At 46.2% G+C, this 13,417-nt stretch overlaps 3 protein-coding genes across 11 annotated transcripts in view; 2 read left to right on the forward strand and 1 right to left on the reverse strand.

The window, feature by feature from the left end:
* The first annotated feature begins 145 nt into the window (after positions 1–145).
* LOC111068588 (vesicle transport protein USE1) lies at positions 146–1,341 on the forward strand. Of its 2 annotated transcripts, none has more exons than XM_022358171.2 (3): positions 146–596; positions 660–1,028; positions 1,098–1,341. In XM_022358171.2, exons 1-3 carry the CDS (start codon positions 254–256, stop codon positions 1,139–1,141), a joined length of 756 nt encoding a protein of 251 aa, XP_022213863.2. In that variant the 5' UTR covers positions 146–253; the 3' UTR covers positions 1,142–1,341. The 2 variants fall into 2 exon arrangements, with proteins under 2 accessions (XP_022213863.2, XP_022213862.2); XM_022358170.2 differs by having other exon boundaries at positions 147–596; positions 657–1,028.
* Positions 1,302–2,392, reverse strand: LOC111068589 (dihydropteridine reductase). The gene is made up of 2 exons (XM_022358172.2): positions 2,128–2,392; positions 1,302–2,041 (listed from the first exon to the last, which is right to left on the reverse strand). Exons 1-2 carry the CDS (start codon positions 2,209–2,211, stop codon positions 1,418–1,420), a joined length of 708 nt encoding a protein of 235 aa, XP_022213864.2. The 5' UTR covers positions 2,212–2,392; the 3' UTR covers positions 1,302–1,417.
* A 636-nt stretch (positions 2,393–3,028) lies between these two features.
* Positions 3,029–13,417, forward strand: part of LOC111068613 (protein boule) — a 34,634-nt gene continuing 24,245 nt past the window's right edge. For 3 of the 8 annotated variants that reach the window (XM_022358215.2, XM_022358216.2, XM_022358218.2), the window contains exon 1: positions 3,030–3,743. The gene's annotated coding sequence lies outside the window, so the exon portion shown is untranslated. Of the gene's footprint in view, positions 3,744–12,505; positions 12,834–13,417 lie in introns of those variants that run through there. The other 5 variants (XM_022358217.2, XM_022358220.2, XM_022358213.2 and 2 more) reach the window with 3 other exon arrangements.

A 13,417-nucleotide genomic window follows, 5' to 3' on the forward strand; every position in this document is an offset into this window, starting at 1 on the left:
AGATGTGCAAAGTTTTACACAACAAGTTGGCATTTCTTTATTTTTTAAAATTATTTAAACATAAAAGGTTTAAAATTCGACAAATTTAATTCGTTTTGCTACACAGCAACTACACAGGGTTGCATGTGGCGGCGCAAAACAAATGCTACATGCTTATCTACATGAATTCTACACTTAAAAACAGCTGATCAAATATCAAAATAAAACCCCTTGTCAGCCCGAAATTTGTTATTTTTTATGTTTTGCCTGAAAAATGGCCACCAAGCTAAATGTAAATATCCGCACAGTGCTGAGCAACTGCGAGGAGCTGGTCAAGGACGAGGATAACTTCTGGCGCCTACAGAAGTTTATTAAGGCGGTGGACATAATGGTCGCGGAGCTGCAGGCTCTGGACGACGACCCACGGAATGTGCCCAGGATCTCCGGGTACATAGAGCGCCTGCAGGCCCTCAAGCTGACCACCGGCTACACGGGAGGTACAAAGATACAAGTGAATGCGGCGACTGCCAACGAGGCTGGGGAAGTATCCCTGAAGGAGATGCGGCAGATCGAGAACACAAAGAACTACAACGACATGCGGAAGGATCTGCTGGCGGGTAAGACGATTAGCATAAACCCAACAGAGTACTGCTCACCGAACACCCTCCATGTATTAGTAGATGGCGATGCGCTGCGGCGACGACGTGGCGCTGACGAGGACGCTAGCGGCAGTGGCAGTCCCAGCGGCAGCTCCAACAACCCGGCCACTGAAGGCGACAACATGAACGAGGCTGTCAAGTATTACAATCAGAAGCAGGAGAAGATCACAGAGCACATGCTCTCGCTGACGCGCAACCTCAAGGAGCAAACGATGACGGCCAATCGCATTATAAAACGTGACACCGAAATGGTGAGCAAATCCGCTGGCATCACCGATCGCAACATCAATTCCCTCGGCAAGGAGGCCGAAAAACTTGAGCAGCACTCGCGCAGTGCCTACAAATGCTGGGCCTGGATGCTGTTTGTCTTTGTATTTTGTACATTTGTAGGTGAGTCATTCATCAATGGAAAGTCCAAGCCGATCCATCACTAATTTCTCGCTTTATTTCCCTCCCCAGCCATGGTGTTTTTCATGAAAATCATGAAGAAAAAGAAGACGTAGACTGTTTCCCAACTAAACCTCAAGTCTCAAGAAGCTCATGCCTGTCTATACAATATCAGTACGAAAAAAGCTCTAGTTCGTTCATTCCCCGAGCTCTTCAAGAGTTCAAAGGGTTATCCAAATGGCAGCAAATGTTACCCCCCCAATTTACAGACCCACATTAAACGATCGAAAGCCGCCAAGCGATTTATTTTTGGTTTATGTACAAGCGAAAGCATTGGAGATTATGGTTTGAGCATTTATTTCATCAGCGTCAGGGGGGAATTGTTTTCCTTTCTAATCTGCGGCTATCAGCTCGGTAATGCCGCTCTTTGTGATCAGCTGCAGCAGGGAGCCCGTCTTCGGGCGCTCCTGGGCCTGGGTCCAGTTTAAGAAGAGGCCAGCTACCTCCTTGAGGGGCGTCCAAGTGCCAAAGTCTGCGTCTGGCATCCATTTGCGGTTCATGGGCGTGTCCAGGGTCACTGGCAGAATGGATACGACCAGGGAGCCGCCTGGCAGACCTGAATTCGAGCCAGCAAGCGAACGTGTGAGCTGGTGGACAGCCGCCTTGGCCATGCCATAGCCAATCATGCCAGGAGTGCCGTCCAATGCAGGCTTGGCGCCGGTCAGAGCCAAAAGTCCACCCTCCTTCAAATGCTGAGCAGCAACGGCCGCCGAGATGCTGGATGTCCACACGCTCTGCTTCCACATGAGATCGGCGTTCTTGGCCAGATCCTTCTTGGCATTGCCGCCAGCCCAGCCGCCGGCCACGCAGATCACGGCATCCAGCTTCTCCCCAGCGAGGGATTCTCCCACTTTGCCCACCACAGTGGCCTCCTGCTCCGACCAGCTGCCATCGCGTGGCACCACAATGCTCACATCGGCCTTGTCGTTTTCGCTCAAGTCAATGCTGCCGACCCACTGCGCGTTACATGCCGAAGGTTGTCCAAGAAACAATGAAACAATTAAACCTCGTGGATTGCAGGTGAAAGGCGGCGGATACTCACGTAGTTGTTGGCTTTGAAGTGATCGACACATGCGGAGCCCAATGCTCCCTTGCCCCCATAGATGACGACTCGGCCTGCGGACATGATGCGTGCTGCCAGTTTTGCGGTTAAAATTGAATTGAGAAAAAACAAAGTTGGGCCTGAGCTCCAGATAAGCTGTGACTCAAAGCAGCTGGGGTTTTTGAACGCGCGCAAGGTGGAGACCCGTTCTACCGGTAGTGGCTAATTATTGGCGTCGAGAACGAGCTTTTGCAGCAGCTTTTTTGAAAACAACACAGAAACAGCAGGAACAGCAACAGCAACAAGTAAAAATCAATAAATTATGGGAGCATATACAATTTAACCCATTAAGGTACTGGACGAATTTTTATTTAAGTTCATGAACTAGGAAAACTGAACCTTCGAGAATACCTGAGATCTAGCAGGAGCGTTTAAATAGCAAAATACTCTTTTTGGAAACATTTTTACATACAATTTTTAATATTTTCAATTCATAGGCAATACCATACCTTCACGGGTTAATCTCCGCAAATATCGGCGTTTTTCGAGCTCTACAGAACGGTCACACTCTAAATATACAGGGATGGACAGTTTTTAGCTGTTTTAATCATAGCTTTGGCTATTTTTAAAGTTAGATTTTAAAATTGATATTGCAATGAATAAATCAACATTCTGATATTCCCCAAATCAGCTATTATTTGAAAAAATTGAGAAAATTTCTCTTCACTTCCAGAGTATAAAAATAAAAGGTGTGCCCAATGTCCCAAAGAGTGTGAGAGCGAAAGAGAGAGGGTGGACATCAGAATAGGCCCCCCAAAGAGCGAGTGTGTCGTACCCTTTGAAGTATTCTACCATGACTAGACCTTCCACCGAATCCAACGAATTTCCACCAGAATAATACCAATACAAAGTGCCACACACAGCAGCTATATTGCAGTGCCGCTTTAGTTCAAGTTCCGCGAGCCGCACGAAGCCCCCAGCTGTGTTACATCACAGCAGCAGCACAAAAGTTAAACTATTTGGTAGAAGAGAAGTTTTGCGCGGAGAATCGTATCGTGTTGTGTTTTTTGAGGTCGATCGGTTTTCCTTTCCTATAGTTTGCCTGCCTGCCGCCGCCTGTCTTGCCCCGCCGCCAACGGACTGTGCCACACATGTTTGTGCCGTGCCACACAAAACAGAGAAAACAGAGAAAAACACACACACAAAGTAGTCGGCGCGTTAGTTTTTCAATTTCCACTCGGAGCGGGGGCCCGTCTCAGTCTCATTTCTAATTGTGATTCGTAGGAAGTAAGTTCTCTAGTGAAAAAGTAGTCAGATAAAAATAGTATAATAATTACAACAGAATATCGGAACACCACAAATAAAACAACAATAAATGAAAACACCACCAGAATAGTAAAAATAAAAAGTAATATAACAAGCCCGCAAATCGTCCGTTAAATCCACGTATCGACGCGATTGAGTAACTACCAGAAACCGAACCGAACCTAACGTAATGTGTGTAACGTGAACGTGAACGCGAACGGGTGTGTGAAATAGAAGAGGACAGCAACAGCAATAAAGTCAAAAATATCTTCGGACCCAGGGAAGGACGCAGCGGCAGCCACTAAATAACGGTAAGTGTGAGAAGAGGGGTAAAAGGATGGGGTAAATGTCAGTGCGTGGAAAACTCAGAAATTCCAGGCGAAAAATTCTCAACTCGTTTTACGCCCGTCTCTCTCTCTCTCTCTCTGACTCTCTTTCTGTGTGCGTGTGTGTGTTCACTTAAGCGGAAAACGTGTATTCTTAAGAAAAACCAGAAAATCGAAACCCGGAATTGGGTCACTATGTCAAACGCGCTCCAACTCTGTCTCCGTCTCTGGCTTAGAGTCTGGCTAACTCTCTGGTCTCTGGACTGGCTAAAACGTGTTTCGTGCTTAGTCAATTTGTTCTTTTTATCTAGTCGCAGCTGCGCCGCCGCTGCCTCTGTGGCTGCCGTTGCCGTAAGCGCTGCTCTTTTGGCCGTCAACACTTGACGCTAGGCGGCCTAAACAGCATCGCCTACCAAATGCCTAAAAAAAGAGGATGTGAATGTGTGTGTGTGTGAGCGAGGTAGGGGGAAAGATAGACGTTGTCTGATTGTCACCCGCGCGAATGACTTAGGTACCCTGTAATTGAGTGGGGCATATTGTGTGCATTGTGTGTCAGATAAGATCAAATTCCTTTGACAGAAAAGGGACTAGTGTCAAATTTTTATTTATTTTACTTGTTTATAATCTTAGTCGGGTATTTTTTTAATTAATATCTCCATTTAAGCCAACCAATAAGTATCTACTAGTCCATCATTGCCTAAGGTTTTGTCAAGTGGTCGTCCGCTCTCTCGGCTAACGTTCGCTCTCCCTCTCTCTTGCATTTTCGGGCACTACTCAATCGCTTCACTTGATCTTGCACTCTGTCGACGACGACGCGACTGCGCTGCCTCGATTTTACCTTGAGCACGCCTGCACTTGTCGCGGCGCTCTCTGCTGTCTGCTGCCCGCTATCCGCTTTTCCCCCCTACCCTTTACCCTCTGCCCATTTACTGCGTTCGTTATTTGAATTTTGAAATTCTGAATAAAACCGAAATTGGAGCCAACACCTTTCGAAACTGTTAGCTAGCCAGACGGAATGGTTGGTTAGCTTTTATTTCTGTTTTCCTTCTCTCCTTTTGTGATGTTTGCCAATAAAATTATTACGACTTGGCCTGGCCGACTGCTAATGCGTTTTAAGGTCACCAGCTCCGCTGCCTGCCCCTCCATTCCATCCATGCCATCCATCCATCCAGCTACCGGGCGGACGAACGGGTGACCCAATAAAAAGATGTTTCATGAGCGATGGATGCGATGGATGGGCGAACGTGTGTGCGCGCCTCCCGCTTACATTTCTCGGTCCATTTAACATGTGTCCGTTTTGGCTATTTCTGATTTGATTTATTTCAAAGTTATTTATTATACAACCAGGCCCAAAGCAAAACAAACAACGTTAACAGAGAGCGACAGGGTGACGGAGAGAAACAGAGAGAGAGACGGCATGGCAGCTGGTGCTCATGCTCCAACAGGATACGCTTAAGGATACGGATAACAACACGGAAGAGGAGCCATTATAGGTTGCTGGTTTACTAGTTAACGGGGCCCACGCACATGGCCTATACAACAGAGAGACCGACTACCAGAGAGAGGGTAGTTAGAAAGAGAGAGAGCCCTGTGGAGGCGGAGGCGGAACGGACTGACACTGACAGTGGAGCACGCTGCCTGTATAAGAGCAATAAATAATGCACACGAAGAGCAGCTAAGAGAGAGAGCGATAGGAAAGAGTGAAAGAGAAAGATTCATTCACAGTCGGAGCCAGAGAGAGATAGAGAGAGCGTTGAGAGAGAGAGCTTCGTGTGGGTGGTCTCTTTGGGGGGTGTATGTTTGATTTTTGCACTTAAGAGCGCAAAAAGTGGCTTTGATTTTCGGTTTTGCCCTATTACCGGGGTTGGGGTCGCACGCCTGTGGGAATTGATTAGACGACACCCAAAGGGAGGCCGTAATGAAGAGTCATTTAATTGATAACAGTATCAAGAATGGTTAAGGCGGGGACACACTCTCTCTCTTTTCTTGGTCTATTAAAAATAGAGTGAAAGTTGTCCACGGGATGGATGTTTCTTTGGGGGAACGCTTCCTTTCTTTTATTTTTGTACTTTTTAGTGTTCAACTGTGGTACTGTAAATTTATAGTTGGAACAACCTATGGGTACCCTATGGGTACTTTCTACCTAAATACCAACATTCATTGAAATGTATTAATTGCGAGAACGAAGAATATTTTTATGTTGTTCTCTGTCGACTATAGCATTCTGTCTAGTTAATCCTTATTAATGTACGAGTATTTATCCACTTTCTAAGTTTATCATCTCACTCTCTCGGAAGAAGATCCCTTCCATGTTTTTAACTTTAAAAGAGTATTCCGCACTTTCGTAGAAGTATTTCCGGTTTCTTCCTCCTCCATTGTTGTCGATGGGTGGGTGGTTGGCTTCCGACTGCGTGGGAGTTCGCCCCACTTTTGCATTCCCCCCTCACTCAGTCACCTCTACCGCTCTCTTGCAAAACTCTCTCTCTCTCTCTCGTCCGCTCTCTCTTTCACTCTGGATCCCTAGTATATAGCACGAGTTCCAATTGAGGATAGGGATGCGAAGGCTAGCGCTAACCTATATAATTTTTTTGTTCCGCTACGAATCACCTCCCCTCCTTCACACTCCCACTCTGCTCCTACCGCTTCCCCGAGCCCACACTCCTGCTCTTTTGCAGTTGAAGGTTCTTTTTTTATATTTTAAAGCATTTTTTGTTGGTTTTTCTTATATTTTTTCTGTGTGCGTTTTCCTGAGGCGTCGACAAACCGGAGACGGACACGAAGACAGAGACGCAGGCAGTGATGCTGACGCTGTCATTGACGTTGACGTAGACGCTGACAGAGACTGAGAGCCGAGGAAAATTTTGTGTTGACGAGAGATGATTTTGGATTTGATTTGCTTTTTGGATTTTCTTCATGGTTTTGAATTTGGATTTGGCTTTGCAGCTGCTGTTGGCACGTTAACTTTTCTGCCGATGGATTTTTTTAAGGAAAATCTGACACGTTTCCTTTAGCGGTAGCTTTACCGTTGCTCTTCCTACTAACAAAATGCCTTTGGATTGTATCCTGTTTTTACTTTTGCCTTTTGGCTCTCCCACTGCTTTTGGCGTTGCTTGTCTTTTGGTTTTTACTTTTTTTTTTGTTTGCTTTTGGCTTTGGTTTTAATGTTAAGTATACGCCTCAGTGAACCCAATTTAATTATCATGATTGTTTCTCTCTCTCTGTCTCTGTCGCTGATGATTCTGCTTCTGCTGCTGTTTCTGCTGCTGCTGCTGCTGCTTTTGATGGAATTTAAATTTTCCAACTTCACAAACAGAGAAAAGCACAAGCGCACCCACACACGCACGTACGAGCCCAGAGAGCGATTTTCCAACGTGTTTTTCATCTTTTCTGTTTTTGTATTTTTCTGATTATGTAAGTGGAAACGTAAAGCGCTGATAAAAGCGATGGCTGGCTGACGGACTGACGGGCTCGGCCCGGGCCCGGTCTCTGGCCATAATTACGAGCTTTAGATTCGCCCTTCGCCCATTTTTTATCAGTGGCTGGCGTTATTTATGCGTCCTCCCACAATGACAAAAGAGCGGGTGGTGCTGTTGGAAAGGAGGGGGGATTGGGTGCTTGATAGACAACAATTGAGCATTTGAAGTGCAGCCTAGCGCAAAGCGAAAGAGAAGGAGAGGAGCAGAGCAGAGCAGAGAGGAGAGGAGAGGAGAAAGAGAACAACTGCTGGAAGGCTGTTGTTGTTGTTGTTGCTGTAGCCAAAAACCCAAAACGAAAAGCAATTAAATGGCCATGGATCATTGCACAATAAGTAAAGAATCAACGAAAATGGAACAAAAAGAATGAAAAACTAACTCGCTCGCACACACGCACACAAACAAACGCAACAATGGTCATATGGGAGGGTACGGGAGTGGGGGGTAGCAGTCAAAACATAACTGTATTTGCTTGGCCAGGCATATAGCTGACTCTGTTGCCGTCAGCGTCGCTGCTTTGGGACGTACTCTCTCATATGGGAATGAGAATGAGAATGGTGTGACAATAGAAGTTGCACTGCTTTACACGTGTGCACGATGTGTACTGCTTGTTGAGTGGAAGTTACCTACGAAATTCGTTGATATCCCCCCCATGAGAATCATTTATAATACTAATACTCGTAACTATAATTAGTTGGGACTACAATAAGTACAGCTGTAGTAGCACAGCTTATGGTTTCCCATAAGGGAAAGCAATGTTCACATAGCAAGTGTTGAATGGAACTGCTTCTATTTGCTTCTCATATTTAAATGCACTGATTCACCCTGGAACTACTCGTGAAGTGAACTGAGAATGATGTACATAAACCCTTGCAGATCGATCTTTGCTATGGTTCCATTGTTGCTACTAAATCTACCAAAATCAATGTAATTTACCCTATAAACCGCAGTTTCAGGCCATGCCCCGGTGGTTTCTCAATCACGTATGGTGAAAGGTCTAGTTTTGTAATCTATGGAGGGGATTACATATTGATAGATTACTTTTAAAGCTATCAAAAAATACTGCTGTTCGGCTAAGCGCCGGCCCATGGCAGCACAATGAGCAAAGAGACCATATGTAACATCTCTTAAATGTAACATCTCTTAAAAGTAACGTCTCTCTTTATTACTGTTTTGTTTGCTTTGCTTATGCTCTGTCTGGTGCTTTGCTCTCTGTCGGCGTTCGACAGCCGCTGTGGGGGAGGCTCGTCAGAGAAAGCAGAAGACACTTCAGATTCGATCATCACCGTCGTTAAACGTTTTGCTGTCTGGCACAGTGACCTGCCTGCCACAGAGTTCTAAACTAAACCTTACATAAATCTAACAACTTCAACAGTCTTGAACCGGCCCCCGCGTCTTCAATCGACCCATCGTTAACTCTCGTTATCAAATCCGCACACCTTTCGCTAGTTTTGGATAAAAAATATATATATTAACTTAAGTACAATAAACTGTGAATACATTAACTGAACAATCATCGCCTTTTTAATAATATCGCATACAACGCTACTGAAGAAGCTCAGTAGCTCAACATTTGGTGACCCCGACGTGATATAAACATAAACTCTTTAAATTGTATCACAAAAAACATAACATTTTCGTTGGATAAATTGGCTTTGAACCACGGTTTTTTCGGTTTGTCGTATGTGCACAAGCAACAGAAACGGTTCTCGCGTCATCTGCTTTGCGGTCTGCTTGCTTGCTGCTGTTTCGTTTCGGTTTCGTGCTCTCAGTGTGCATGCCTTTGTTGTTGTCGGATGCACAAGTTTAGTGCGTTTCAAACTGTTAGCTCACGCTGCTGATCTGTAAAACTGCAAGACCGTGTGTTTTGAGCGCTGCGATCGATTGTACAGTTCATGTAAAACTGCTCGAGGTTATTCACCGGCTGTTAACCTCTACACTCGCTCAGTGACTCTAAACCCAGCTTTCTACTGAGCATACACGATGGCTTCTAATAGCACCCCTTCAATCTCTCCCCCTCACCTTTGTTCGTCGATTCGGAAGCTGCATTCAACAAGCGCAAGGTGCAATCCATGGTAGGAGCAGCACGGAGATGGAAACTGCCGTCGGCAAGGAGAGGATTGGGGAACTCAGTGAGGAGGAGTTAAATGTGCGACTAAAGTTGCTAGCGGATCTGGTCGCTTCGTTCAACGAGCACCATAATGCCCTGGAGAGGATTGATCTCGATGAGATTGGCAGTCCCTTGAGGGAGGAGTTTGACGAATGCGTGGTCATGCTGGAAATTCGTATGAAGCGCGAGTTGAACAAGCGGCAGCCCACAATGCTCCCATGCTCAACAATGCGGACGGATCATGTTGGAGAGGCCCCAGCTACAGTCATAGTGCAGAGTCGGCCTCGCCTGCCGGAATTAAAGCTTCCCAATTCAGCGGGGGCTACGCGAAATATGCTGCGTTTTGGGGCATGTTTGCCTCCATAATTGACAAGGATTCTGACCTAACGAATGTGGAGAAGCTGCAGCACCTACGATCCTGCCTGAAAGGACCTGCTCTAGACACAATCTCTTCGCTAGAATTCAGCCACGCCAGCTATCCCATCGCCCTAGACCTTCTTAATAAACGATTCAATAACAAGCGTTTAATATTTCAGGCACATGTCACCGACATTTTGGGTGTGCAGCGTATTGAGACCTCGTCTGTGTCCCAGCTCCGGTCATTGTCAGATACTGTAAATGCCAATCTGCGGGCCTTGCAGAGTATGGGGACAAAGGACCAGATAGCTGACTGCATTCTGATACATATCCTGCTACAGAAAGTGGACAGCGCCACACAAGCCAAGTGGGAGGAATGCTCGTCAATGGATAGCATACCCACAAGCCAGCAATTTACCGCTTTTCTGGAGCAGAGATGCCAGAGGTTGGAGACTCAGGAGCACGCTAAGGAAATGTACACTAATAGCAATCGGAAACACTGCCTAGTTGCAACTACCTTCAAGCCGATTGCCTGCGCGCTCTGCGGCGACACCGGACATTCGATATATCGATGTTCTCAATTCAGCAACCTTTCTCCTCGACTTCGGCTCCAGGAAGCTAATAAGCTATCCCTATGCACCAACTGCCTCCGATCAGGCCATCAGCAAGGTGAATGTCGGTCACGATCCTGCCGAGTATGTGGTGCTAAGCATCACACACTACTTCATTTCGAGTTTCGTCCTACACTTCTCAAGCCATTCTGCCTCAACTCGTCAAATCAACATCGACTCTACGAATTCCCGCGATACCCTCTGTCGCTGAACATGCCGTAACATCGTCAGCCACGTCGCTCTTGGCCCAGAGTCATCGACGGGACGCTGTGATTTTGCCCACTGCCATAATCAGCGTAAGGAGTCGCTCCGGGATGTTGATTCCTTGCCGTGCCCTGCTCGATTCTGGATCGCAGGTGCATTTCGTCACTTCTCGTCTGGCTCAACAGTTGCAGCTACAGAAGAAAGAGTCGGAAGTTTCCGTTTCTGGTCTAGGCGATTCGTGTGCCATATCCGAAGGATGCTGCGTCGATATCCAACTGGAATCATACGCGTCCAACTATGCCGCGACCATTACGGCACTTATTGCTCCAACCATTACGGGTAACCAACCCAACGGTATCCAGGACATTAATCGCTGGAACATGCCCTCCAACATACCTCTGGCGGATCAGAAGTTTCACCAGCCCCAGCCAGTTGATATTCTGATTGGAGCGGCTCTGTTCTTCGAGCTTCTATGCCCTGGCAATATCAAGTTGGGAACTGGACTGCCACGTCTTCAGGAGACCAAACTGGGATGGATAGTTGCAGGAGAGGTTTCTCCGTCTCTCAAGGCAGCTCCACTTTTTGCTTCTCTATTTTCAGGTAGCTCATCTGAAGTGGCCCCTCGCTCGACCCAGCATAGGGTCAGAAATAAAGTCCGGAGTAGCGGTACTGAAGACGGTGCTGAAGACAACAACAATGCTGCAAAATAAGGACGTTAAAGATCCGTGCTCTTCAAGGGGGGAGTATGTTCGGCTAAGCGCCGGCCCATGGCAGCACAATGAGCAAAGAGACCATATGTAACATCTCTTAAATGTAACATCTCTTAAAAGTAACGTCTCTCTTTATTACTGTTTTGTTTGCTTTGCTTATGCTCTGTCTGGTGCTTTGCTCTCTGTCGGCGTTCGACAGCCGCTGTGGGGGAGGCTCGTCAGAGAAAGCAGAAGACACTTCAGATTCGATCATCACCGTCGTTAAACGTTTTGCTGTCTGGCACAGTGACCTGCCTGCCACAGAGTTCTAAACTAAACCTTACATAAATCTAACAACTTCAACAGTCTTGAACCGGCCCCGCGTCTTCAATCGACCCATCGTTAACTCTCGTTATCAAATCCGCACACCTTTCGCTAGTTTTGGATAAAAAATATATATATTAACTTAAGTACAATAAACTGTGAATACATTAACTGAACAATCATCGCCTTTTTAATAATATCGCAATACAACGCTACTGAAGAAGCTCAGTAGCTCAACAACTGCAATTAGCTGAAAATCCCATAATTTACTTCTTATTTATTTCCTCGTTTCTGTTACATACCGACTTTTTCTTATGTAAAATACCAATTGAAAATATCTCGAAATTGCAACCAGATAATCACAGACGTTTACCGTTCGTTATTGGAGCACTGTTCTTGGCAGCTGCGTCGCTGTTGCGTCGTCGTCACCGTCAACAACTCTAATCGCACCACCCCCTCTCCCACTGACACACAGACACACCTTCATACATACATATCTCCCTTTGGCCCCACCACCCACCACCCACTTGTGGGAGAAGAGGCAGTGCCTGTTTAATAAATAGGCCAAATATGTAATATTGCTAAAATGTGTTTATTGTAATCTCTTTCACACACACACACACACACACACACACACACACACACACACACACATGCACACCCACTAATATACACGAACGCACGTGCATCAGTGCAGTGCATCCCTTGGCCGTCGATTGAATGCCGCGCTCAAAGAGCAAGCGCAGCCCCAAAGAGAGAGCGCAGCACATGTTTTGTGTTTGGCTCCCACTCTCTCTCTCTCTCTCTCTCTCTCTCTCTCTCTATCTTTCTCGCGCTCTCTCTCTCTCTCTCGGTCTATCTTACTCAGCTGACGCTGACTGCGCTGCCTCGCTACTCGGGCTCCTCTGCTGGGTCTCTGCTACTGCTCTCGGCTCTTTTTGGGCCCCCAAGTGGGGCGACGCTCGCTGGCCGCCGCTGAGTCGTTGTTCTATCGTCGTTGTGATTGCAACACTTTTCGATTTCACTTTGGCATTCTCCGTGTTCGTTCTCCTCCGTTCAACGTTCAACATTCGCCGTGTGCTGTGCTGTGCTGTGCCCGCCCGTGTTCTCGGTTCTCCGCGTTCTCTGCTCTGCCCGCTACTCGGCCAAAAAAAGCGTCGGTCGCAGTCGCTTCGCGCGTTGAAAAATTTTCACGTTTTTTTGTCTTGAACAAAAAAAAAAGAAAATAATAAAAAAAATACAAAAAAAAAAGTTCTACATTTTAGCGTCGAAGCCAGCGTCGCAGTCGTCAGCAGCGTATTGTGTTTGTATGTGTATTTGTTGTATATGTGTGTGCGTATGCTTGTGTCTGTGTGTGTGCCAGTTTTCATGCGTTCTGCCGCTGCTGTTGCAACAGCAACAACTACAACATTTAACAACAAACAGTTACCACATCGTCTGCCCCCCTCTCCCCAGGCCCCGCACTCTGTATTTTTTTTAACTGCGTTTTTTTCGCCAAAAAAGCCATAAAAAAAATACAACACGAACGACTTTTAAGTGTTGGCCGCGCGGACAAAAGTCAACCAACGGACAAGAGAAAGACAGAGGCGACAGAGCGACAGCGGGAACTACTATTTCGGCCAAAAAGTTAATGTGTGTGAGCCATAATAAAAGACATACTCATACATATGTATGTACATATAGAAGATACTATATATATATATATATATAGACAGACAGACAGACGTCTGTTGTATATGGAAAATTCTGTGTGTGAGAACGTACTTGATTTTGAGGCTCACAGAACTGTTTTCGCCAGAAAAACACATTACATTATAGAGAAGGTAGGACAAAGAGAAAGCGGAGAAATAGAGGCGAAGGGAAGTGATAGAAGAGTAGCCGAGGACAGTGA

The sequence above is a fragment of the Drosophila obscura genome, unplaced genomic scaffold (genome assembly GCF_018151105.1).
Source record: "Drosophila obscura isolate BZ-5 IFL unplaced genomic scaffold, ASM1815110v1 contig_1, whole genome shotgun sequence".
Taxonomy (NCBI): Eukaryota; Metazoa; Arthropoda; class Insecta; order Diptera; family Drosophilidae; genus Drosophila; species Drosophila obscura.